This window comes from Rhinolophus ferrumequinum, chromosome 8 (assembly GCF_004115265.2).
Source record: "Rhinolophus ferrumequinum isolate MPI-CBG mRhiFer1 chromosome 8, mRhiFer1_v1.p, whole genome shotgun sequence".
NCBI lineage: Eukaryota > Metazoa > Chordata > Mammalia > Chiroptera > Rhinolophidae > Rhinolophus > Rhinolophus ferrumequinum.
Window position 1 is genome coordinate 22,244,624 of NC_046291.1, and position 27,294 is coordinate 22,271,917.

Genomic DNA, 27,294 nt, shown 5'->3' on the forward strand with positions numbered 1-27,294 from the left:
GATTACCACGTTCCTTGCATAATACATAATTCTGTATAAAGTTTGCTTGCTCTTGGCTCCCAGGTTTATATTGTTCATAATTATAAACCTAATAAAATAAACCATCTCCCTCTATACTCACCATATATCATTTATCTAAATTGTGTTAAATGTGAACTGTTATAATAATTCACTCATGTGGACATCGACAGATTTGGGGGTGAAAAGGGTCCAGGAAAGAAGTTCCAGGAAGGTGGCCAAAGGGAAGAGGGATGTTAAGACAATATGGTACTCAAAAAGGAGAACTAAAAGTAAACTTCAAGTAGGTAATATAATTACTCAAAAGAGTGAATACGTGAAAATATGGGCATCTTTTAAGAAAATAGCATTTTTAATCAATGTTCTCAAAATCATCTGTGGATATCCTACTTATTTCTTGCGTGTTTACTATCCTCTGCACCAATTTCAAATTAGTTTTCATTTTTGTAAAATTTTTAGATGTTCAATCCAGTTTTAAATTTTTACTTTTGTTAAGACATTTATATATTTTAATATATTTAATACATATTATTGCTCATTAACATTCTACACGTTGGAACATTATTGTACATTTACAAACATAAACATATGAAATGAGCTAGTTCTATTTAAATTTATCATGCTCATATTTGTATTATCTTCATTCTTATATATGTTTTCCATTAAATTTTCTTTTGTATATGTTTGCTTTATTATTATGGAGTTTTGAATATTTGCTCATTGGAATGTGTCTTTATGTGGCTCTCAATATTGTTTTAAGATTTAATAAAATTCCTAAAAAATAGGCATGATATGGTTTTTAGCATTATCACAAGCTGATTTGAGAGGAACCTAGAAATTAACCTTTATTTGCCTAAACTGCTTAATTCCCGATAATTCAACCATATTAACTTTCCAAATGTGTTGTTCAAATAGTCATTGTACAACCAAAGGAGAGTTAATATCTCACTTTTATATGAAATTCAGTGTTACCAAGTTGCTATCATACCCTTCTCCTCATTAACTGTTTACTGAGAGATCTCTCACATTTCCAGTAATTGTGATGAAAGGTCCCTAGGGAAAATGAGTTGGCACCAAATATTGCACTTTCATACCACCAGGAGTAAATGACAGAAAAGATACTAATGTCCTTCTGGAAGAGTCCTTGAAAAATGTTGCTGATCAGAAAGCTACAGTAGCTCCATCCCAGTTTGTATGACTGAAAATGTTCTCTAGTTCCCTGGAGCAATAGTGTCCATCCACTGAAGTCAGTAACTAAACCACTGAAATATGTTTCAGAAGAAATGGCACCCGTTTTTCTTTCTCTCTTTTGTTTTTCATACTTCAGGGACCTGACAACTGCACAAAGTGCTCCCATTTTAAGGATGGCCCAAATTGTGTGGAAAAATGTCCAGATGGCTTACAGGGGGCGAACAGTTTCATTTTCAAGTACGCTGATCAGGATCGGGAGTGCCACCCATGCCATTCGAACTGTACACAAGGGTAAGCTTTCCGGGCAAGGACTCAGTCGCGTATTTATTGCTAATCAAAAGGGATATGGATGTATTTTTATCCCAGACACAGTCTACAAAATCTGTAATGTTATCATGCAAAATTCTATTCATCTTTATACTTAATACGTTGATTTTAAGAGAAACCCTTTCTAAGAGAATGGCGTAAGGAATCAAATTTATATCCTTGGAAATATTTCCGTTTAACATTTAACTATAACTATTATCCTGATGCCTTCATGGAGCTGGTGTCAGGTATACTTTGTATGGAATGTAAAAAATTCCTCCAAATGTACTGCAGATTGAAGTTATCAGAGAAAACAAGACAGTAATCACACTTTTGAGATGTGTGCTTCACAAATCTTTAACAGAGGTTTTCTGTTTCTGTTTCTTTGTTGTTACCACCAGCTTCAAGTAAGGTTATTTCTCTTCAGTAAATACTGCCTTGGATTACTCCTTCAACAAAACATAAGCAGAAGTAGAGGTGGCAGAAAACAGAAGGGAGTCCAGTGATGTGTGTTTTAATAAAATTCTGAGTGCTTTTTGTGAAAGTAATTTTATTGCAGGTTAACGTGTAATTGAGAATTTCTTTGTTCAACATAGGCCAATTCAAAGATGGGCACACATTTTTCCATTTTTTCAAAATGATGCCTTGTAAAATGAATAAAAGTTAGATTTATTATCTTTGATGTAGGCCAATTCAAAGATGCGCACACAGTTTTCCATTTTTTTCAAAAGGATGCCTTGTAAAATGAATAAAAGTTAGATTTATTATCTTTGATAACAGCTGAATAACAGACATATTACAGAAGGATGAAAAACACTGAGCTATAAAGGAAATAATGTCACTCATCTAACAAATGCCAGTAACTATTTCTTAAAAAGAGAAAAATCGATATTAGTGAGGTCGTTCCTTTTTCTTTCCTCCAAGGTCAATAAAGTTAGAATTGAGAACAGTTCGCATACTCTATCCTCCTTCTGTTCATAAAACCTCTTCTCCATTGTGACTGACTATGAGCCTATGCGCGCGCACACACACACACACACACACACATACAAGTACACACATTTGTTTTTGAGAATCATCTTGGGTACTTTATATCTGGCAGGAAAGTATGAGATTCCATAAAGAGATTTTCTGCCAGATTAAGGGCTAGGTGTTAGAGGATGTTGAAGAAGTTAAGCAAACCACATCAGTTTGCAGTTGCTGCTACAATTTCTTGCAGGTCAAGAGATCAGCTTAAGTCACTCAAAAAGCCACAGGATGTGAAGTGGTACGTCCTCAATTGGTAAAGTCATATTCTGCCATTCAAATTCCAGTTCAGCTTGGAAGAGCTAACGCCAACTTCTGGCTTTGCACATAAGCACATAGGCTGAGGCCACTGAAAGAGTCACATAGACACTGTGCTTCAATGAAACTAGAAGGAATCAACTTCTCCCCTTGCGAGTTTTTTAGCACGCGCAGGTTAAGAAGAAACTGATACCACTGGAGCAGAAGACTCAGCAGCAGAAAGAGAAAACGTTGCCTGCTAAAATAATCATCCACAAGAGGGTTTTATTGTTTTGCAGCTAAAATTAAACCAGTAAATTATTCAATATAATGTTGATGTCAACAGCTGTTGCCATTCAAAATGAGGCCTTTTGCTGTTTTTGCAAATCTAATTACAATGGAGCCATTAGGGAAATGAAAGTGAGATCAGAGTCATAGTCTGGATGTGTGGCTGGTGTGTCTTCCCTTCAGCCCATTTAAATCATGATTATATAATAAAAGAAAACATGTATATCGTGTGGGGCGGGAGAGGACGTGGGGGGAGTAGTAGTACTGACAATGAAGAGATCAATTTAGCATAGCTACTGAAGTTGGCTGTTGGCCACAAGGGAGTATGCAGGGAACAAATCTGACCAGATCATTTGGGAACTCCAAGTAAATAGAAAGATGTTTTACATTCACTGCTACAGAATGATGGTGAGACAGAATTTGACTGTTGTCCTCCCTGGCACCTTCCAAGAAAAATGGATTCCGTAATGACTGACATAGATCTGAAGGTGTTTTTTCATTTGTTTGTTTGTTTTGTTTGCTTTTGTTGTTGTTTTTATTTATTTATTTATTTAGCTTACTATTGTCCTTTGTCTAACAGTCTCCATATCATCCAGATTCATTCACTTCATGAAAGTTCTGCGGTCCCAGCCTCACCACAGGATTTAGGAATTCCAAGTTGCCCAAATCCCCCACTGAACTTGACTGCTGTACGGCACTGTGCTTTGAGATCCTTTACGGAAGCAGTGGGATGCTCTGTGCAGCCAGTCCCTTCTTTTCAAGTTGAGCCTGGAGGACCGAATCTTTCCCTAGAAAGACCATAGAGGCAGTGGGGATGATGGGACAAGTGACTGTTTTTATTCCTAAACCCATGTAATTACTGACTTATTAGTAAGTGTGAGCTTACCAGGCCAGCTCCAATTTGGAAACCAGCTTTTTTGCTATATGCCAATATTATGTCAGCTGGGTAACACAAGAAGCAATTTCATGGAAATAGTCTTTCAAATCCCCTTTTTAGTTTTAAAGAAGGAAAGTTCTTGTTTTCAATAGTTTAATGATTTTTCCGAAAATAAAATTATCTGTGTGATACCTTAAAAACACTTTTACTACTCTAAAAGTGCATTAAATATATTTGGCTCTAATAAGTTATATGTGGCTCTAATAAGTTATATATGTATACATACGTATACATATATACATATATATATAAATTTTTTTAATTACCCATTTGGCGTCTATCAGGAGAGTCTCAGTAATAGTCCTAGAGGGGAAAAAAATATGTTGTCTTGACTAAACGACTTTTATTTTAGAAAATTTTTCTCATTGAACACACACTGTGCATCAGATATAGTGATAGATAAGTTCAGATATAGGCAAGACACAACTCCTTGTCCATATTTTGAAATGATAAGCAAGAATTTGAGACTTAGGAATGATTTTCATGTTTCAAAATCAGCAAGATAGAAATTTTTAAAGATGACTTGTAAGCTAAATTTAGTATGTAATTAAATGGCCATAAGAGCAAGGATTACTGTTTCCTTACTAATACCACTTGAGTCCATAATAAATGTCAATTAAATTTTGGTTTTTAGACATGGACTAGGATATTTATTTTTCATAAGTTATCTTTAAAAAACTTTATTAAATGTTCTTGTTAATATTGTAAGCAAGATTTCATATTATTACATTTCCTCTATGCCTTAATCTTATCAATCCTTTTTATATTTTTAAATTTACATAATGAAAGAGTTACCATTGATGGAGAGAAGGAAAGAAGGGGTGATTATGGAATTATTGTCTATACTGTTTAATTGAAATTTTTAAATATTCCTCCATTTTTATTTCAAAATTTGAAGGAGATTTTGTCAAAATATCTCAACTGTGTTAGTTATATAGGTACAATCAAGGTGCTCATAAATCAGTAAATACTGTCAAATGACAAACATCTCAATATTTTAAATCCCAGATATTTTTGTAATATGTTATATTGACATAGTTTCTCTTTATAATCTATAAATTTTCTACGTTAGAACACTAATTTTGTTGTAAGTTGTATTATTTCATATCCTTATTCAATCTCTTATTTGGGATTAGACTCTTCAAAAGTTTAATATTTCCATTATTCTGTGATCTTGCTGAATCAATATAAATTGCATACATTAATTAGTTGCTTATATAAATGAAGTACAAAAAGTTGAAATATAATATGCATCTTTAATTACACATTGATTTGTATTTAGAAATCACTTCAGTGATGCCCTCATTCTTTGTCTTCCATTTTTTTCTTTTGTCCTCAGCTTATAAATAAATTTAAATCTCAAATACCCTACACAATCCTCTCAACACACTTTCTTATCCACACATCTGCCCCTTAGTATTTCCCTTTCTTTTTCCCTTGCCTCCATTATCTTTGATTTTTTTTCTCAATTTACAACAACCTAAATTTTAGTGACAATGACAGCAAAAATATTCTCAATGGTTTTTATTTTACTAGACCTCTCTTTGTATTTGACACTGATGATCACCCCATTTCCTGAAGTTTTCTGATGGGGCTTTAATACTGCTGTAATTAATTGATTATGTTTAATTACATTTCCCCATGTTTCTGACATATGAGCTCATCTTATGTTATTTATTGGTTTAGTTATTAGAGTTCCTTGGGTTTCAGTCGCAGTCACTGCTTTTCTCACTTTAAACGTTCTTCTTCAGCCATCTTGTCTACTTATATGATTTCAGCTTTCTCCTGTATGCTATTTCAAAACTGATTATTATACTTGTACCTTCCTCCCACCCCCATCCTCAAGCCACAAACTCATCTTTCCAGCTGCTGAGGAACATTTCTTACCAGATTGTAGGAAAACCACCCTAAACTCAAGATGCACAAAACTAAAATTATCAACCCCTTCTGCCCCAACATACACACAAGGGAAAAGTGTTCCTCCTCTTGCATTCTCTTACTAATGGTTCCACTATTCTCAGAGTTAGAAATATGAGTCATTCTTAACTCTTCTGATCCTTTCTCTTTCGTCATCAAATCAGCCATCAACTTCCCCCCCCACCCTCTCTCTCTCTCTCTCTCTCTCTCTCTCTCTCTCTCTCTTTTTTTATACCTTCCAGGTTATTTCTTAAATCTGTCCCTTTCCTCTATCCTAGGTACCATTTTCTTCCCTTTTTTTCTTCCTTTTTTTTTTTTACTTTAGACCATCACCTCTTGCATAGACTAAAACAGTCTGTGTGTCAAAGAAATCTACCTGGCTCTTAGCTGACCAGCCCCCACACAACAAAGATCTGTTTAAAACACAAATCCAGCAATTTCACTACATCTGTAAAATCCTTTGATGGTTTACCAATAATTTGTTTGTTCCAAATAGACTTCAAATTCTGGATTCTGTCTCATGCTCTAGCTTCCTCTCCCTGTCCCTATTGTCTCATCTGTCTCCTTCATTAAATTGTTAGCTCATTAAGGGTAAGGCATGTCTAATTTAACTTTTTTCTCCCTCCAGCTCCTAAAATAGCAGGAACCCTTATGGGCATGCAACACAGTGTTTTTCAGTTTTAATGCATAAATGAAAATTTTTCATTATTCACACTTTCTTCTCAAATTTAATTTCATTTTCAAATATTCTTATGTTTCAAATGTTATTATAAAGACATAGATTACAAAATAACCAAAGCATTCAGATTTTCACTTGAAAATTAATAGACTATAAATTTTACAATATTACGATACTGTATTAAAATAACAAACAGCATTTTGAGGAATATATAATAGAACCTAGAAAAAATAATTTTCTTCAGAATAGAATAAAAAGAAAACTATGTAAGACAATTTGGAAACTTTTTAGTAGTTAATTTTCCATTTTTAGACACTGTTTTGATTATGTATTATGGTATCAATATAAAACTATGTGCTCTAGTTATTTGCTTATTTTTTAAAATACTTTTTATACACTGTGTTTCTCATATATCTGCACATTAAATTTTTCTGGGCCTCCCAAAACCAATCTTCAAAACAAAAAACAAATAATTTTCCAATCTAGTATCAAAGATATAACAGATACTTTTGAAGCAGGGAAATAATGATATTATTATGCATAGGTATATTTGTTCACCAGTGTTTAGTTATCTAAAGATACAATGGGCACTCTGGCCTTATACATGACCCTTTTTTTTCTTCATTTTATAGTGATTTTAGCTTCAACTTCTTTTCCATTTTAGAAATTAGAGTTGGAAAAAATTATTTTTATTACCAGCAGAATTAGACAGTTCTATAAATCATAGCTGTAGGAGGACTCTTGATAACACACTGGAGCTATATGTCTTTGATGGGAGAAAAGAGAAAGAAAAACAATTCAAGTTCATTGAAGATGGAGGAATAATATTGCTATAACATTCCAAAATGAAATTCTGGGGACTGTACATCAGAATTTTGTGTGTTATATAATTTCACTTAAATGTTAATCTCAGAGGAGTTTTTCGTTATCTGGGTCTCCATTTATTCATTTCATTGAAAAGGATTTATTTGTTATTGTTTGAGTTAAAGATGGCAATTTAAAAACCTCTCTGTGTTTTCCTGTTATGGCCCTGCTTCTTTAAAAGGCATTGTCAAGATAAACAGCAGTATGGTGAAACCAGTTAATTGTTTTTTAAATGAATTCATGTTTAAAGATAAGTATTTTCTACAGGCAGTCAAACCAAGGAAGTGAATAATGTTATTATGTAAAGTATCCATGAGAATAGCACTAAACAATGTTACTCACTTTCTGCCAAAATCAATCTTTAGTGATATTAAACATCAGATTATTATATTATATTGAATAGCTCATGTTTCCCTTTTTTATTGATTTTTTTTTCACTTAAGAGCTTTTTTAGAAGAAGCCATGTACATAAAACCGATGATGGCCATTGAAATATCACATTATTTATCAAGACATATAATCATGAATGATGCAAATGAATTGAAAGTATTAGAAATGACTTATATGTGTTTGTAAGTGATGCACAGAAACTGAGTAAATTTCCTTTTCTATGAATATGCTTCTTTGCATTTTACTTGGGTCGTATTTGCAATTCATTTTGTGTATCCATCCAACAATAATCTTCTCACTGGCTTTAAATTCATGGTGTTCTAAAATTGTCTAATAACTATAACTAAAAATTGACAGATCAGAATTGGTATTTTTCTATTGATTTTTTAATGACTAATTTTTTTGTTGTATTTTCTAAATTTGGATATTCTGCAGGTGCATAGGCTCAAGTATTGAAGACTGCATCGGCCTGATGGATAGGTACTTGGTGTGCTTGCTTCCCATGTTCTTTTTCGAGGCTCCACGTGTGAGCAATGGTGCATGAGTGTGCATGTCACTGTGAATGGAGAATGATGTTTTCTGTTCTGTAATTGCTGCAGGTGTAGCGGTCCCACTAGTCATGACTGCATTTACTTACCCTTGGACGGGCCATTCCACTTTACCACAACATGCTAGGTAAATTCTACCATGTTTCCATTTTGTCACTCAATTCCTTTCCCGATTATCATGGATGAAAAGTACTAACCCGTGGGTGAATGAATTTATAATATGTTAAATTAGGAAGTTATGAAGAGGCATATGACACTTTTCAAGACACATTTTCTTACCTCTTCTTCCTTCATTGATTATGAGTTTAGAATCCAAATTAGTAATAACGTTAATTTTAATTTTGTACAACTTAAACAAAATTAATTAATGTTTAATTACTAATCTAGAACTTCAATAGAATATTTTCATTTTTAATTCTGTACACGATTGCAAAAGATATACTTTTAAGAGAGGAATTTGCAAAAGTTGATGTATTTTTGTAATATATTGTTATTTAATTTGATTCAGTTTTGATTTTATATTATTTTGAACTGGTTGGTATATACTCTAAATATCACAGTTACTATAGACTAAAGGCAGCATAGAAAATATTTTGTGCAGGGTAAACATACAAGTTGGAATTTAAGAGCAGAATATATCACTCATGTTCATACAAACACCTATGCGTGAATGTTTGTTGTGACTTTATTCAAAATCACCACACAACTGGAAACTATCTCAACATTCAACTGTGGTATTACCACACATCATAACACTACTCAGCAATAGACAGGGAAGAAACTGCTGACCATAAAACACAGATGGATCTCAAATACATTATACTAAATTAAAGAACTACACTTGAAATGAATACATACTGTGTGATTCCATTTATATGGCATCTGGAAAAGGCAAAAAAATAGGACAGAAAATTGATCAGTATTGCCAAGGGCTTGGGGGTGGGGGGAAGGGCGTGAGGGATAAGGTTGACTGCAAAAAGGCCCTGAGAAATTTGGGGAAAATGGAATATTCTGTATCTTGATAGTGGTGATGGTTACACAAATGTATGTGCTTGTCAAAAATTTCCATTCATTAGATTTAAAAGGATGAATTTTACTGTCTATAAATCATATCTCAATAAATTTGACTTTCAAAACTTATATTTAAGAAAACTTTACAATGTTATTTATGTAGTAAGTTTGTTAGCTTTCTTTATGAAGCAAGTCAATTGTAATTGTTGGAAGAGAGAGAGAGTAGTGCTAAATTATAATTAGCAAAATGAGAGTTTTGGAGGAAGTATTGCCTTTTCATGTAAACCACTGTATTGCAATATAACATATATAATGTAACAGTACGTAAAACATAACTGTAAAGATCAGTGAATTTCTCCAAGTGAAACAGTCCGTAACCATGTCAGATCAAGAACAGAATAGTACCAGAAGCAGAACCCTTTTGTGTCCCATTTCAAATGTAACTGTTGTCCTGAATGCCAGCACTATAGATTGATTTGCCTATTTTTCACTTTATGTAAATTATATAAATTGAATAATTGTACCCTTTGAATCTGGCTTCTTTTGCCAAATACTATATTTACGAAATTCATCTATGTCATTAAATTTAGTCATAGTTTTTAGTCTTATATGGTATTTTACCTTTAGGTGTTTCTAAAATAAACTAATAAGTGATATGTCTTAATGTAATGTTATTTTTAATGAAGTAAATACAGAAATTAGATTCTAAAAAGAAACAATGTGGTAGATTTAAGTGGTACTTAACAGTGGTACTTTGGCATTTGGGCAATATCAAGAGTAGTTAGTACACTTGTTCAGAGCAAGGCCAAAACTATGAAAAAAAATCAACAAGAGGAGGAGAGAGAGAGAAGACAGAGAAGAGAGAATGAACTCTCCCCACCCCTATCCCCAAAGTGAAGTTTTATAAGACAGGGTACATTTTAGATTGTTCCTATATTCATGAAATAATTTTTCCTCTTTGAGATTTTAATCAGTTAATGTACTGTCACTTTGAAGGGTGCTTTTACATTTGCTTCAATGATTTTTTAAAAAATAATTGTTCCAGCCAACTAGTGAGAGGCAATATAGTATAGTGGTGAAGTGTGCTGTCTTGGGGATCAGATTTTCTGAATTCAAAGCTCGGCTCTGCCATTTTTCAGATGTATAATCTTGGGTGAGTTCCTTGAATTAGCTGAGCCTCACTTTTTTATGTATAAAATAGGAATATTAATATAATTCATAAATTGATTGTAAAGATTGAAGGAGTCAATTGAACAGTGTCTGGCTCAAGTAAATCACTGAATATGTTATTTATTTCTCCATATATCAAGAGTTTTAAAATTGGGGATGGGAAAAAATACCTCCCAGGGGGAGGAAGGAAGTCTCTTGACATCACCTAGGGAGCTATAATTTGTATTTCTACCTCTTTTGATGGGTCCTTTGAAGGAAGGGAGGACATTTCTTTCTTTTCCTTGAGATTCACTGTCATAATATGGCAGCGGGTCACAAGCAGAGGCATATATAGACAGAGAAAAAGGTAAAACCATAGTGATCAATAATCATGATTCAATGCCATAAATGAGGTGATACAACTTGCAAATTATAGTGTATTGTCGACATACAAAACATACAAACCTGTACAGAATTTTTATGAGTTTAAGCCAAATTGATGACATACCAGGAAGCAGGACCTCAAATGTTCTGGAAAATGAAGTTTTGCAGTTGCCTTTATACATTTGGAATTAAGGAGGAAACATAAGGAAGATTACATAAAGGAGGAGAAACGGCAAGTGCAGGGTAGTTAACAAGATGTGTTCTCTTGAGGGTGTTTAAGCCTTTGAGGGGTCTGAAAAGAGGTTTACTCTGGCCTTTCCAAGTGGTGCTAACCTAAATGACAAGAACAATGGACAGGCCTTGTGTAAGGTAAAGATAAACCTTTTATAGGCATGGGGCATGATTACCCACCATGACCGGCCCAGTTAGGAATTTATGATCAGATCACCCTGTGAGGTTACTTTTGGTCAGACTTATTACAGAGCCCTTTTTCATCCGCACTATTTTATTATAAATGTAGTATTTCCAATATTTAAACAAAAGTGATTTGGGAATTCCTAATCCTGTTATTTGCCTGGGTTCCCAGGCTATTTGCTATAGTCTCAGATTAATGCACTTAATTCAGAGTAACTTTGTCATAAATAGGTAACCATGTCCAGTAACAGAGTACAGATGGCACAGTTCAACCCATCGATCCTATAAAATGCCTGTAGACCTTTGCATAGGTAAAGAGCAGAGGGTTCTTGAATGTGAAAACCTGGTTTCAATTATGGTTCTGTCATGTTATTACCTATAAATGAGATGAGAGCAATAATTTTTTAAATCAGAATTTTTGTGCTTCATAAGATCGGTATGAGAAGTAAATCAGAAAATGGACAAGAGCCATTAGCTAGTATCAGAACACTGGTGGTAGCAAGTTTCTAGCTGAAATATTGGCAAAAGAATCTTTTGGATGATCTCATGAGGTTATTTTCAATTAGTATTTTATATATCAGTGTGAAATTAATCCAATAGTTTAGCTACTACAGAATTGACATATCAAAATTTCTCAAGTTTTAAGCACTTAAATTTTCTGTGGTACTTTTAAATTTAATGATTTCAAAGAATTGGTAGTAGGTAGCTAGTTGATCTTTTTAGAAAATGGAATATATTTAATACCTGTTTCAAACTTAAATGTAATGCAATGTAACTGTTCTTTGATTGTATTGACTTTTCAGAATCAATTGGCCTGTCATAGGGTATTTATAAGGCAGTTTGAAATTTACATGAAAGATTTCTCTTGGACACTTTGGAAAAGTGCCTATGACTATGGAGAATTTTGATCCAGATTGAAGGAAAAGTGAAAGTAACAAGTATTTCCTTTTTCAGTTGGTTAACATTGCAATAAATGTTTTCCTCTCTGAAATTGGATGGATATACATTTGGTTGAAAGCAGGGGACTAATTGAGTACTATTTCAGGTCATTTTTTTAAATTCCATGATAGTTGTTTGTTTTGTTTTGTTTTTGTTTTTTAGTTTAGTTTAGTTTTTTTTAAGCTTTTGTCTTAATTGATTAAAGTGGATCTTACATATTAGGATAAAAATATGATAGAAAAGAATTGTTTTAAGTTTCATAAACCATGTTTTAACTAGAAGAGTATTCAAATGGCTGGTTTTCTTTTTAGCCACAGAAAATTACATGGAGCATATCAATGTGACCATTTTGAAATATTTAGAGTTCATACTCCCTACTGCCCCATTATGTTGTATTCTGTTTCTTAAATCAGCAGGAAATAAGATTGAAAATTTAAATGAAAACAGGAGAAATGTTTCCAATCTTGACCGACTTTCATTTTCTAAGCAGTGTTATTCTTTCCCAAGCCTACAATTTGTGAATTGGTTTTCCACACTCCATTTCCCTTACAGGCTGTGCCTGGAATTTCTTCCAAGAAGATTGGGTAGGACAGAATATAATTTTTTCTTTTTTTCTTTTTTTTTTATCTGTACTCTCCTAGAATATACTACTTATAATGAAAACAATACTTGATATTTTGAAGTGTCTCCATGCTTTCTTTATCTGAATTAAATGTCTTAAAAATAATACTTACCTTTGACGTTCTTACTTTTTCATGAAGGATCTTATGAACAAATATGTTCTGCAAGATTTTAAATTCTTTTTTGTATGTTACTTATTTTTGCTTGCACATATGCCATTGTCATATAGATTCAGATAGAACAAAGTATTAAAATTTATTCTATTTTAGTTTCCTTGTCAAATATATCTTATATACCGGGAGTGCCAAAAAAATTTATACAAGTGGACACTTTGATCACCATTGCTCAAGCAGTAGTTCGCTGTAATCAGAAGTGTCTGGACACTGATGGTAACCATTTTGAGCACCACTTGTATTGCAGAAGTCAAACGTGACTTGTATTCCTCTTTTGTTATCGGTATATGATTTTAATAGCTGTGGTTTTCCTTTCTTAAAATGTATATACATTTTTTGACACCCTCTGTATTTATAAAGCTTTGTGTAATCTTAGTCTCTTATTTCATTAGGGCCTAAATTTTTTAATCCCAACAAACAAAGTCTGTATTGGCAAAATATTTATTTTTGCTAGTTAGCAATCCAAAATATAAACTAATATATTTATTTGAATTTGTGACAAAAATTAAATTTACTAGGTATATGGTCAAGCATTTTTATTTCGTGATTTACTCCAATTCAATTATTCTATATGCTTCACAATATGAAATCGGTAACTGAATTCAGTTTAACACTCTAAATCTCATATGGGCTGATATTTGAAATGTTTCATATCCCTGTCTCATTTTAATGCCTTCTCATAGTTTATGGTATAGTAATTACCTAATAGGTCACTTAACAGTTTATCCTTTAGCAGTGTGACCAATGCATTATATATGACAGAGTTGACATTATATTCCTGACACCACTTTCACAAATACCACAATCTTTTTTTCTTTGTTTTGTCCACAAGGAACTTAATTCATAACTTATGTCAAAATCAAATGGTTAAAATTTCCCATAGATGGTTACCTTAGATGAATAGCAGTTGTGTTATGTTCCTTAAGTCCAATAAATGAACATACACAGGGATTTTATTATGTCTAATCAGTCCATCATCTTCTAAATGTTAAACTTACTTTTGAATTAGAGTTTGAAGAGGTGACAGAGAGTATGTGAGTTGCTTCATTTTTAGCTATTTTAGCTATTTTTATCCCGCATTTTCCAGTACTCATAAAATACAAAAATTATCAAACAATTATAAGACAAGAGCAAAACATCTTAACTCAGTTGTTCATTTCTGTTCATACAGTTCAAATGGTTACTTTAAACAAAAAAGTATTTAGTGGCACAAAGATGCATGAATGGCCTTTATAATTATATCAAAATACCCACACATTGTTAACAAAACTTTTACATACTCCAGAAATATTGATATTAGACTGAAACTCTACTGGCTATAAAAATGTGACCAAAAGAAGTCACACTTATAGTTGAAAATCAAAAGAGATTTTTAAAAGCATTGACTTCAGAGCTGTAATAGATTATCTAAAGATAGCATTATTGAACTGGGAAGATGTTGATTATATTTAGGATCCGAGCAAAAATTGAGTGGGTTGACTAAATAGTTATGAATACTTTTTCATTCTTTCTCATACACACTCTCTATGGTATAAAATTTATAGTGTTTTCTAATTATTAATTTCTGAATTGAAAAGATGTCAAGATTGCTTATAATCTATTATATTGAAATATCTTAGACTTCATTAAAATTCATTACTTACAACCCAATGTCTTTAGTAAAAATGAAAGCAAAAAGAGTGAAAGATATTGGCTCTTTTCTTTAGAAAGATACTTGCAGTTTTAAAGGTACTTTGCATGTGCTATTCAAGATTTGACCTCTAGCATCATTTTCTTAATATAATTTAGACGTATATGTGTATCATCAGTATTAATCAGTATTTTTAATTGGGATTTTAGTAGATTAGAAACACAGGTATTAAATTCTATTTCATCACATTTTATTGCTAATAAACATCTTTCCAACTAAGAGACATCTAAATTGCAACCAACTAAAATATATATCCTTTGCCAACATTTCTGTATCTGGTACATATAATTTCTTTGGCAAAGTGCAAAGGATGTGAAGAAGTAGGAGATACGAAAAAATGAACAAGATGATTCCTAATAAAGTGAAATCCTTGTGCTTTCCAAAGGACTAAGAATTAAATATGTTGAATATATACATATACATATATATATATATATATATATATATATATATATATATATATATAAATGGCATCTGACCTGGCATCCTACTAAAATATGACACAAAAGTTATCAGTAAATTATTGAAAATCATCCTACAATAATCTCATCTAGTCAGCACCCAAATATCATTCTTCGAATGACTTATAATTAATATACTATTAAATAATGGGGATTATCACATATAGCATGTGTCTTTGATATTATACCTACTCCAATATTCAGTCCTTAAAATCATGCTTAGTTTGTGTGTGAAATGATTTCAGTGTTTTATAGAAAAGAGGCAGAATACATATAAAATGGTGAATGCATTAAAGTTTTTTCAGTTTGAAGATATTGGTGAGTTAATATCAAAGCTATCATAGTTTGCCCCCAAAACCTATTTTGAAATTCAAAATATCATAGACATGATTATATGTTTGGTAACTAAAATGGTAAGGATTAACAAATATTAAAACAAACCTTGTGATTAGGTAAAGTGCAGGAATTGCTCAGTTGCTGTGTAAGTGTTCTATTATACTGTGTAATAAACTACTATAAACTTAGCAGCTCAAAAAAACAAAACAAAACAAAACTGTTCTATTGGTAAAAGTACAGGCATGGAATGGCTAGGCTCTCTTCAAAGAATCTCACTGGTTGAAATCAACGTGCTTTCTGGACTGTGTTCACATTTGGAGCATAGAATCCTCTTACAAGTTCTCAGGTTGTTGGCAGAATCCAGGACCTTGCAGTTGCAGGACTGTGGCTCCAATTTTATTGCTTATTCTTTGCCATGTTCACTTCTTGCCAAGTGACCTGTTACATCTTGAAAGACAGCGACAGTAGATCCAATTCTCCTCGTCCTTTGAATCTCTTAGTTTTTATTTCTCTGACCTGAAGAGGAAGATTTAAAGGCTTGTGTGATTACATCAGGCTCACCCAATTGTCCCCATATCTTAAGGTCAAGTGATTTGAGACCTTAATTACATCTTGAAAATCTTTTCACAGCATCACTTAGATTAGTGCTTGATTGAATTACTGAGCAGAGGTGTGTGTATACACCATGGACTCAAATCCTGGGGCCATTTTCAAATTCTTCCCAACCCATCTACCATGGTGACTTAAGTATAAGCATAAGAAGAGTTTTTACTGATTTTCCCTGTGTGAAACAGCCTGGTAAAGAGAAATGAATGTGGACTTAGAATCAATCACACATACCTGAGCTCAGATGTTTGCTCTGCCACGTACTAAGTGATTTTTTTGTAAATTGCTTCATTACCTTGAACCTGTTTCCTTATTTGTAAAGTTGTAATGATGATAAGATTTTATATGATTATCATGAACATTAAATGTAATAATGTAGTACAATAATGCAGTATATCTATGGAGAGAGAGAGAGACAGAGAGAGAGAGAGAGAGAGAGAGAGAGAGACAGAGAGAGAGAGACAGAGAGAGAGAGAGAGAGAGAGAGAGAGAGAGAGCACGCGCGAACCAAAACAATGTATATACATTTTAAGAAAGGGAAAAAAACTGTATTAAAATTGTAATAATCAATATATACCATTAACAATAGATGAATAGAAGATGAATATAAGCCATGTGTATACATTTTTTGTATAGATATAGATATAGAGATGTGTATAGATATAGAGATGTGAATATTTTAAAGAATGGTGAAACAAGGTCCTAGCTAAATCTGATGAGATTTTGGAAACAGCAACTCTATTCTGGGAAAGAAATAAGAACTAGTGTTTAGGTTGTCCCGTTGGTCCTGTCTGTCTTGGCACATAGAACAGTTTAGCTATCCAGAAGCTAGAATCCTAGGGGCCATCTTTGAAATCTACCTACCATACCTACCATGACTTAAGCATATGACATTTCCAATGGTGCCTTCTTGATTTTTTTCTTGTCCTGAAAGGAAGGAACTTAATTATTTTCTGTTTCTCATGCAACTTTGCCATATAAGAACACTTTTAAATACGAGAGAAGTTTATCTGTCTTCAGATAATTTATTTCCTGCTTGCCTCAAAAAAGTACCAGAAGCAAGCATTAAGGTTTTATATCTAAAGTCAGTGTTCCTTTGTTCATTTGTACACTATAAGGTAAGGTTTCAATATACACATTGGTTTCAGATGTTCAGTACTCCATTTGTGGTATATGAGTAGGATCAAACTTCACCAATGTTAACACCAATTTTGTGTCTTTTCCATTTATTGATTAGATTAGTGACTCTTCCCCAGCAGTGCTCTATATGTGCTCTGTCCAGTATGGTTACCACAAGCCACATGTAGTCATTGAACACTTTAAATATGGCAAAAAAAAAGGTTGAGATGTGCTGTAATTGTAAAGGTACATGGGATTTTGAAAACATAGTATGAAAAAGAGAACGTAAAATATTTCAAACTTTTATTTTATGGATTGCATATGGAAATGCTAATAATTTTAGATATTTGGGTTAAAGAAAATTTTATTTTAATGAATTTCATCTTTTTTAAAGTATGTCTACTAGAATATTTTAAATGATACACTTATATGTGATATGTTATCTGTTGGACAGCACTGCTCTGGAGTGGTCATCATGAAAATTTGACTTATTATCAATGACAACCTTTTCATCACACACTCATTTATGCAATTATATAAACAGAATACATAACAGACATTGAAAAGAATGAAATAAAAATTAATGTAAACAGAAATTATAATACTTTTTTTCTTGTCTTCCCACTTTGGTGATCAGAGATTGTGACTCTAGAATGTATCTGGATGGAGAGGTAATAGGCCTTTTTCTTATGAATAATATTTCGGTAATCATTTCACACACAACAAGAATGGTGGAGGAAATGCTTTTGCATGTTCATAGAAGGGTATTTATTTTATCATCTTGCATAGGTTAGAGATGAGATGAGTCAGACAAATTCAAGGGAAAACATATGTTTGCCTGTACCCATTGCATATACCTGTATTCATATGTGCTCACAGATCTTATAAATTTCCACAAAAGAAGACTAAAATATCATATTTTGAGTCTGCATTTAGAATTTCTGGCATTGTCTATTCTTTAAGTTAAAAATTACCCAAATATTTGGAATTATGTGTGCAACTCTTAAAATTGTGTTTTGTAGCCAATACATTTTTATTCAAATACTGTTTTAATTTTTCATATGTCACAAATGAACCATACTTAAGCAGCAAGATTTTTTAAGATAGGTCAAAGTTTCTATTTTTAGAGACTAAGTCATTGCCCCATATAACTTAGGCATATTGTATTGGACCCTAAGTATCTTTTCTTTTTTCGTATTTCCTGTTTAACTAAAGGAATCTAATTAACTAGGACCCCCTTCTGTGGTGTGGTTACATAAAATGATGTGTAGATATTAACTCAAATTGCTCTCTTCATGCTTTTTTCTTATTACCTCAGCACATTTCCTAACTGATCAATCTTTCATAAACATACAATTATTTTTTTTTCCATACTATGTATGTAGTCAGGAACTAATTAACAGAGAGCACTTTGATTTACCAACAGAATTCCTCACAGTGATTTCATTCTCTGCTACCATCCACCTTCATACCCAAAGTGCTATAATTTCATTGTAACGTCACAATAACTCAGTACTAAGGAATGAATAATAAGGAAAGGGAAATACCCTCTAGTAATCTCTGAATGCTTGTAGCCATTGCATTTTTTAAAATTGTTATTAAATTTTTGAGGGTGATATTGGTTAATGGCATTCTGTTCCTTTTCCCAGAGTAAAGCATTCCATATGCTTGAGTCATTTATAGAATAATTATAGTTACTTTAATAGAGCAAAAATAAAGCAACAATAACAAAAACTTGTTATTATAACAAAAACTTGTTATTATAACAAAAACAAGTATAAGTAGTATACTTGTTGAGGTGAAAAAAGATTTTCTTTCTTCCTTTTTTGTTTTTGTTTTTGTTTTTGTTTACTGCACAAAGCAATATCTACTTCCAATGCCACTTCCCCCCCCCCCTTGTAACTCTGGATCTCAAATTCTGGGGTTTAATTCCCAAGTTCAAATTCCAGAGTCGAGAGCTAAATTGTTTTATGCATGAAGAAATGAAGGAACGCAACACCACTTCTTTCCCAGAATAGTGTTGTTTTTTTTCCACAATGTTCCCAGATTTAACTGGGAGCTTATTTTCACCATTCTTTTGAAAGATCCTAATATGTATCATTCAGGTTTGCTACATTATCACATTTAATTTTCATGATAAGGATATAAAAATCGTTATCACCAATACCATTTTTATAAATGAGGAAGCAGGTTCAGAGTAAAAGCAATTTACAAAAAAAATCACTCAGCTAGTATGTGGCAGAGCAAAGATTTGAGCTCAAGTCTGTCTGATTCTAAAGACCACATTTCTTCCTTTTACCAGGCTCGTTCCCAAGTGGAAAAACAGTCAAGAGCTATTCCTATAAAGACGATGATTGAATATTTTTTAGCCCACTTAAACAGTTTCACCTGTTGTCTTCTAAATTTTATTTACCATGTTTCCCTGAAAATAAGACCAGATCTTATGTTAACTTTTGCTCAATTAGGGCTTATTTTCAGAGGATATCTTATTTTTTTCATGTACAACAATCTACATTTATTCAAATACAGTCATGTCATCTTCTTCTGGAACATCGTCATAACGTACTAAATGCGTCCATCTGGCTGAGATGTTAACTTGTGCTTATTTTCGAGGTAGGTCTTATTTTCAGGGAAACACAGTATTAAACCTTCCTTCAATGTACAGGATTCTACAATACTTGTCCTCATGCAGCATATTTTAGTCAAATATACATGTGGCGTTGCTTCGTTGTACTACAGCAATACTTCCCATAAACTAAGCATATACTCCTGTATAATGGTATCATGATATACATACATAGTTATATTCTTAATACCTCAGTGATTTATCTAAAACATTTTTATGAATAAACTTAGGCTTATTTTTTTTTAATTTATCTTTTTGAAGTGACAGTTATTTATAAACTCGAGAGAGATTTTTTAAAACTATTGTGGTTCCATAGGAGAACCACTTCCACCAGACCTAAAACTAATTGATTAATGATTTGTGAGATGGGGAAAAGTTGATGGAGAGTAATAATGAGTGCAGGTGTTAGAGCATGAATCTTGGATTATGTATCACTTGCTTCTCTTTGATAAGATGAAATGCTATTTCTGCTGAGAAAAATTCTTCCCACTGTTGATACAACCAAACGTACCATATTTTATTTATTTTGTGTAAAAGGATAAAACAAAACACTCACTCTTCCATATATGTTGCCTAACAATAATCAGCCAGTAAATATTCCTTGTATTTACTACGACAGGCATTGTGCTAAGAAGTTGATAATAGAATGGAAAGAAAAAAAAAAACCATAACCCCTAATATCATGGAAGTTATAGTACAGTAGAGAGAAAAATCTTTATTCAGTATCTTTTTATAAGTATATGTTTTCATGACTATTTACAATGAGAAAAATTGTAAATAGATTGAATGGTGTGAGGGTGATAAGGAAAAGAAAAATATAACAGATGACACTTAGATTTTTGACCATAGTAACTGGGGGAAAGTTGACGTCACAAACTGAGATGAAGACTCAGAAGGAAGTGCAAGAAATATTGTGTGGGGGGGAATCTGTTGGGGCTATTATAAGCTTGAAATTGTTATTTGATACCTGAATGAAGAATTTGCATGGACAGATAGTTAATACACTCTGGAGATCAAGAGAGGGTTGTGAATCATTGGTGATATTTAAATCCATAACATTGGATGAGATTCCACAGGCAGACACAGCAGATAGAAAAGAAAACTGAGGAATGAGCCTTAGGATGCTCCATCATTAAAAGGGCAGAAGAGAACAGAAGGATATTATATAGCAAAGAAGATTGAGACAGAGGGATTTGGGGTAGAGGAAAACCAGGAAAAAATGAATCCTGGAAGCCAAGGGAAGAAAGTATTCCTAGAAAGAAGGGAGTGAGACCGAGTCTAATGCTAATAAGGAAGAAGTTTTGACTATTGTATTTAACTAAATGGAGGTTATGGGTTATAGAGCAGTTTCCACTGAGTAGTGGGGATAAACTGGGTTAAGAATTGAAATAGGTTAAAGCAGATGAGAAAAGACAGAAATGGAGACATTTTGTATAGAGAAAGGTTTCAAGGCATTCACTGCAAAGATAGGAGAACATGGAATCACAAGAAATTGTTTTTCTTTGTTTGTTTCTTTTGCTTAAGTTGGGAACTATTACAACATGTTTGTAACCTGATGGCAATGATTCAAAAGAAGGGAAAATTTCTATTTCAGGAAATAATCGATAACTGCAGGCAAAATTGCTTTAGTTATCAGAAGGGGTGGAATTCAGTACGCAGGTGCAGACGTTCATTGAAGGGAGCAGGGACCGTGCATCCACTGAATCTGGAAGGAATTCAGAGTATGCAGGTAGAAAGTGGATTTGATAGTGAGAACATGGTGCAATTAGTAATTTATCCTCTGTGTAAGTGAAATATGAAATGAGGAGATCATCTTAGTCTAGAGTAGGGGAGGCAATAATGGAAATATGAAGAGAAGATTTAATAGTCCACCAAAGAAAGAAGGACATCCTCCGAGAAGTATAGTAGTATTATTAGGCAGTGCTACAGGTCTGCTTGAGATTCGTAAACTAGATAAACTAGATATCTAGTTTAACTTCGATAAACTAGAATGATCCAATTAGCATTGCTGGGCTTTATTCAACCATGTTGTGATTTTTTTAGATGTAGATATGGGCACTTGGATGTGTTTTTACCTAAGATTGAATTTTTGCTAGGTGAGTACTTAAGCAAGGAGGTAGAGACCAGTGAGTTCAGGATATATGAAAAGGATATGATAATAGTAAAGTGTCATAAAAACTAAGTTGAGTAATGATGGGAGCTGGCACATAAAGGAGGCTAAAGTACATTGAAAACATGGTTGGCTCAATGGCCTGAAGTTCCCAATAGCGACATATACTGTTGAAGTAGAGATACTATAGTAAGTGAACTAAAAGGAGAAGAGCCACTAGGGTACTTGAACTAAAGATTCTGTGGGTGGCACAGTGACTGGTAATGTAAGTAGTACAATGAATCAAAGTGGGTGGCTTAAAGTACTGAAAGTGAGTAAGCAAGGAATTGGGAAACCAGGAAGTTGGCTAGAGATGGAGAGAAGCGGGAAGATTCAGCAAATACTTCAAATCGATTACTGGGCTTGGTGATTAACAGATATGAAGTAATTAAGAGAAGAAACTGAATAATTATTCCCAGGTTCCTGGCTTGCAAAATTGGATGGATGATACCATGATCTGAGATATGGCATGGTAGAAAGGTACTAAATTCATCACGAACATATTTTTTGACGTGTTGAATTTGGGTGATTTTGAGAGATCCAAGTAATGTTAAATGGGGAATTTAATGTACCGATATGGAAGTCTCTCCATATGCAGATATGGAGTAAAAGTGAATAGGAAATGTGGAAATGTAGAGAGCCAAATGTTGATGTATTTTGAGAAATATACATGTGAAGGAGAGAGATGAAGAAATAGTTGGGGAGGGGATAATATCACGAGAAAGATATTTTGAAGATGGATGAAATTTAAGTCTGGTTTGGAAGATCTTGTAAAGAATGAAAGGTTGGTGATACAGGAGAGAGAGGAGGTCATCGATCATAGTTTTCTGAAGAAGCTAGAAGAATTAGGAGTGAAGGGATTCAACTTGGATGTAAAACCATCCCTCCATCACCATTTATCAGGAAAGCATAAGTAGAATATGCAGGAAGACGCAGATGGATGACTAGACAAAGGCTGAGGGAGTTTCTGTTTAACGTTTTATATTCTCTCTGAAATTGTCGATGAAGTATCTTGGCAAAAGGGAGGAGGGTATGTTTTGGTGTGTACGCATGTGTGAAAGGAGTGATGGACTGGGATATTCAATTCCAATATAAACTGCTACTTTTTACATTTAAAATATTCTGGCACTAATTCACAAATCCTCAATAATTCGCCATGTGTTACTTTACATGTATCCAACTGAAGGTCACCTGATTTTATTTTTGCATGGAAAATAATAGGTTGTGATTTTTCTATCAGTGACTCTGGACTCATTAAATTAGAAGACTGTTAAATGTTTAATCAGAATCTAACAGCATCCTGTATGCATTATGAGAAATTAGCAGATTTCAGTACCTGTAGTGATAATTACAAAATGCTGATACATAACAGTTACTCTAAATGACACCATTACTACAAACATCAGCAATTGTGCAGGAACAGAACTTTAGTATATCAGGAAATCATACAGAAATATTTTTCCTGTCTCATTTTTTTGGAAATGTTCTTAAGTAAGGAATTATGGTGAACAGTACCTTACAGATAAAATGTCTTTGGCTTCTGATTGTAGTGATGTAACTAAGTTTATCCTCAAGCAATGATTCTTGTCTTAGCATTTTGTGCCATATGCCTCCCTTTAAAATCTAAAGCAAGTAAGAGTAGAATTTATCACCCTGATGGGTAAAGCTCGAAAGCCATAATTTCGGTATTTCTATTTATTTTTTGCTTCTTTTAATATGATTAACTATTTTCTTTATGTATTTTAAAAATAAAATTTAAAATTACGAAAGTAGTAAATATTTAGTGTATTAAATATAGATTTGTGTGTTTATATGTGTGTTTATCCTTCCACACATTTATCCACGTACTAATGCATATATACAGTAATAAAAGTTTTCCTTTATGGAAAAGGTATGGAAACATGCTCCACACATTATTCAGCATTTTCCTTTACTCACTGAATGGTACATTTTGGACAGCCTTGTGGATCACTGTAACTCCTTTTGCATTGTTTTTCCTAGCATTAATGTACCATCAATCCCTTATTGCAAGATGTACAGGCTGTTCCTAATTTTGTATCTTTTACAAGTTAGAAAATAACAAGTTAGAAAATAACATATACATATGTTATTTTCTAATAACATATATAGATATATATGGGGGATATATATATATATATATATATATATATATATATATATATTTGTGGGGTTTGTCTGTGTGTGTATCTGACATTATAAAAACATAGGCTTAGCTAGGTATCAATTAAAATACGAGGAAAATATTAAATTATATTATTTAAATTTATTAATCATTCAAAACTTGAAATAGGAAACACATTAAAATTCTAAAACTAAAAGCATTTGTGTTACAGTTTTTTATTTACTGTGTTTCCCCAAAAATAAGCCCTAGCCGGACAATCAGCTCTAATGCATCTTTATTAAATCATTTTTGATAGCTTTCTAAAATTAGATGAGTTCTGGTCAAAGTATGGCTGAAAGTTTTTCACCAAAAGCTGCCAAGGACTACATGACTCAAAAATATCTTCTAATGAGTTTATTGTGTTTTTTTTGTTGTTGTTGCTGTTGTGTTTTTTTTTTTGTGGTACCATCAGTCACGTTATAGGGAAGACTTGATGGATAAAGAAGTTTAATTGAATTTCTTTCAAAGTTTGTTGATTTTTAATTGGTTTTAAGTAAACCTAGATGGACAGATATGCGTCTTTGGATCTTTAATAGTTCAACAATTCATAGGATAACTTTTATCCTATGTAGTTTTGAAGTAATTAATAAGTAAAGCTGAGAAAAGATATTGGTGAGTCATAGCAATGCCTAAACTTTTTGATGAAATACTAAGACTAGATTGCTTCAAAGGAGTTCTCCCTTTCTCTTTCCTCTTCTATCACCTCTCTCTCTCTTTCTCTCTCCCCCCACCCCTCTCTCTCTCTGTTTTTCTCTCTCTCTCTAAATTACTAAGACATAATTACCTAATAACAAAGAATAACTGGCCTAAATTTTACAAGTTGGTGTCCACTTAATACTATCTTAAGTTTATAATTGTGTTCTTTAGATTGTTTTGTTGTTTGTTTGGACTATTTTGCCAATAGCTAAAGTATAATATACTTAGCAGTCCCAAAATGTACCCAAGAATTGATGACAGTGTTCTCTAGCAACGCATACAGTGCCAGAGCGTGAAGGAGGGTAGCACCTATTAACTGCTGTCTCTTGTTCTCCTCTCTATTTGCCATAAGAAAAATTGAAATTTTGCATGAGCTCAGCTGTCAGTATTATAAGTAAAGGTAAGCCATTTGATAGAAAAATAAAGATGTGTAATTTGAAAAATTAAAAGACTGGAAAATAGTTTGTAAATATGCATCAGTCAGAATATTTAAAAAGAATTAATGTCTATTCCATACTTTTAGTTTACTTCCTTAATGACGCTTTACAAAACAAAGAGATATTAAAATATCATCTCCTGGATGTCCAAAGCAATGCATGCCATCAATTATGGCCTAATGTAAATAGTACACATAGTATCAATAATAAAAAAATAATAGAGAAAGAACAGATTGAAAAATTAATATTCTAGCTGAGAAGAGAATTTGGTTCATGTAGATGTGTTTTGTTTTGTTTATTTTTTACTTAGTGGTAATGATTTCTTTTGCATGTAAATGAAATGGTTTCAGGCAAAGTATAAAGTCGTCTTGCTATTATATTATTTCAATGTTGTTTGAATTGACGTAAATTCTTTTTTTTCTTTGTTTACATTATCTGGTGGCTCTAAATCTCTGTGCAGAACATCTGCAGAATCATAACATCTTCTAAGCAATCGTTTAGGAAAAAACGGGTTTCCCCATAATTAGAAATGTGTTCTAATTAGGGATTGGACATTTATGTAAGATCAAAAAGGAGTTATATTGCTAAACATTGTTATTAAATGCTTTAAAATGTGTTTTTGTGAAATTGGTCACAATAAACCTCCCATAGGATATAAAGCAATCCATTCTATGTTGAAAACATTATTAAAGTGGGGTGCAGTGACCGGAAGTCTTTGCAAGAAAGGCTTATTTGTCTTTTTCCAAGTCCTCCATGGAATATTTTTAAAAGCGATGAAAACAGCCTCATCCTCTCATTTCCTCCCCCCGCTTGGGTACTTCCAATCAACTATGGACCCAGAAATTAGAAAAACTGGATATTTGTGTTTGCCAAGTTAAATGCTAATGAAGAACTCATGTTTCTTCATGTTCTCTATATTGATCTTCCAGTGCAATATTTGCATGAGGTTCATAACTTAGGAACAACTCTTACTATTTTTTAATTTTATCACTATTTGAAAGCAGATGACAGTGAACATGCTGTCCATTACAACATATTTAAATTCCACAATTCAGAAACTACATCCTTGAGGAAGTTTTACAAGCTTCTACATAGTGGTACTTGTAAAAGTATAAGAAACTCCTCCCCCCAAAAGAAACTGTTTAGTCAAGACGGATATAGGTAAAGCCTAGTAAATGACTAGGAGATTGTGATAACTAAGCAGACATAATAGGTGCACCAGGGTTATTAACTGTTATCTGAAAAGGAAGGGACATTGGTTTCATCTTTTGTTTTTAAAAATCTAATTATCTTGAGATAATGCATTTGACAATCAAAATGCAGGAAAAGAAGGAAAAGGTGGAAAATCTGGACATAGTTCTTTTTTCTGTTAGGACTTTACTTGGCTAAAAGTAAAATAAAACCAGATATTAGTTGGCTTCAACAAATAGGTTATATGTCTTTCTTTTATATAACAAAAATCTAGAAGTGAGGGACTTGTTACCATTGGTTCCTGAATCAGTAACATCAGGCCAGAATCTGTCATTATCTTATCTTTCTGTTTTGGTAGCAAGTTGACTGCTACAGCTCATCCAAAGCATGACATTCAAAGACAGAACAGAGGGACGGCTCCATCAGCTGTACCTGTCCTTTCTCAGAATTATTTTATCCAACTTTCGCTTTCCTCTCATTCGTCAGAAACACGTTGTATGTTCACATCAAGATGCAGAACGATGGAGGACAATATTTAGCTTTTTAAAAATCACTACATTAGAAGGTGTTAGGGGGCAGGGGAATAGGAATGGCAGTTGGTTTATAATCAACCAGGGATTTTGACAAAGTGTTGTGGGATGAAAGATAAACTAAACTACATTTGGTAAACAGACAACAACAAAAACAAAAACTTGGTCTAAAGATTATT

At 32.9% G+C, this 27,294-nt stretch overlaps 1 protein-coding gene across 1 annotated transcript in view; it reads left to right on the top strand.

Annotated features, from left to right (window-relative positions):
- The window catches only part of ERBB4 (erb-b2 receptor tyrosine kinase 4), a 1,062,086-nt gene that overhangs the window by 808,471 nt on the left and 226,321 nt on the right, over window positions 1–27,294 (top strand). Inside the window, 3 exon segments of the mRNA XM_033113116.1 lie at window positions 1,346–1,500; window positions 8,453–8,486; window positions 8,488–8,528. Of these exon segments, the coding sequence (XP_032969007.1) occupies window positions 1,346–1,500; window positions 8,453–8,486; window positions 8,488–8,528 (230 nt within the window).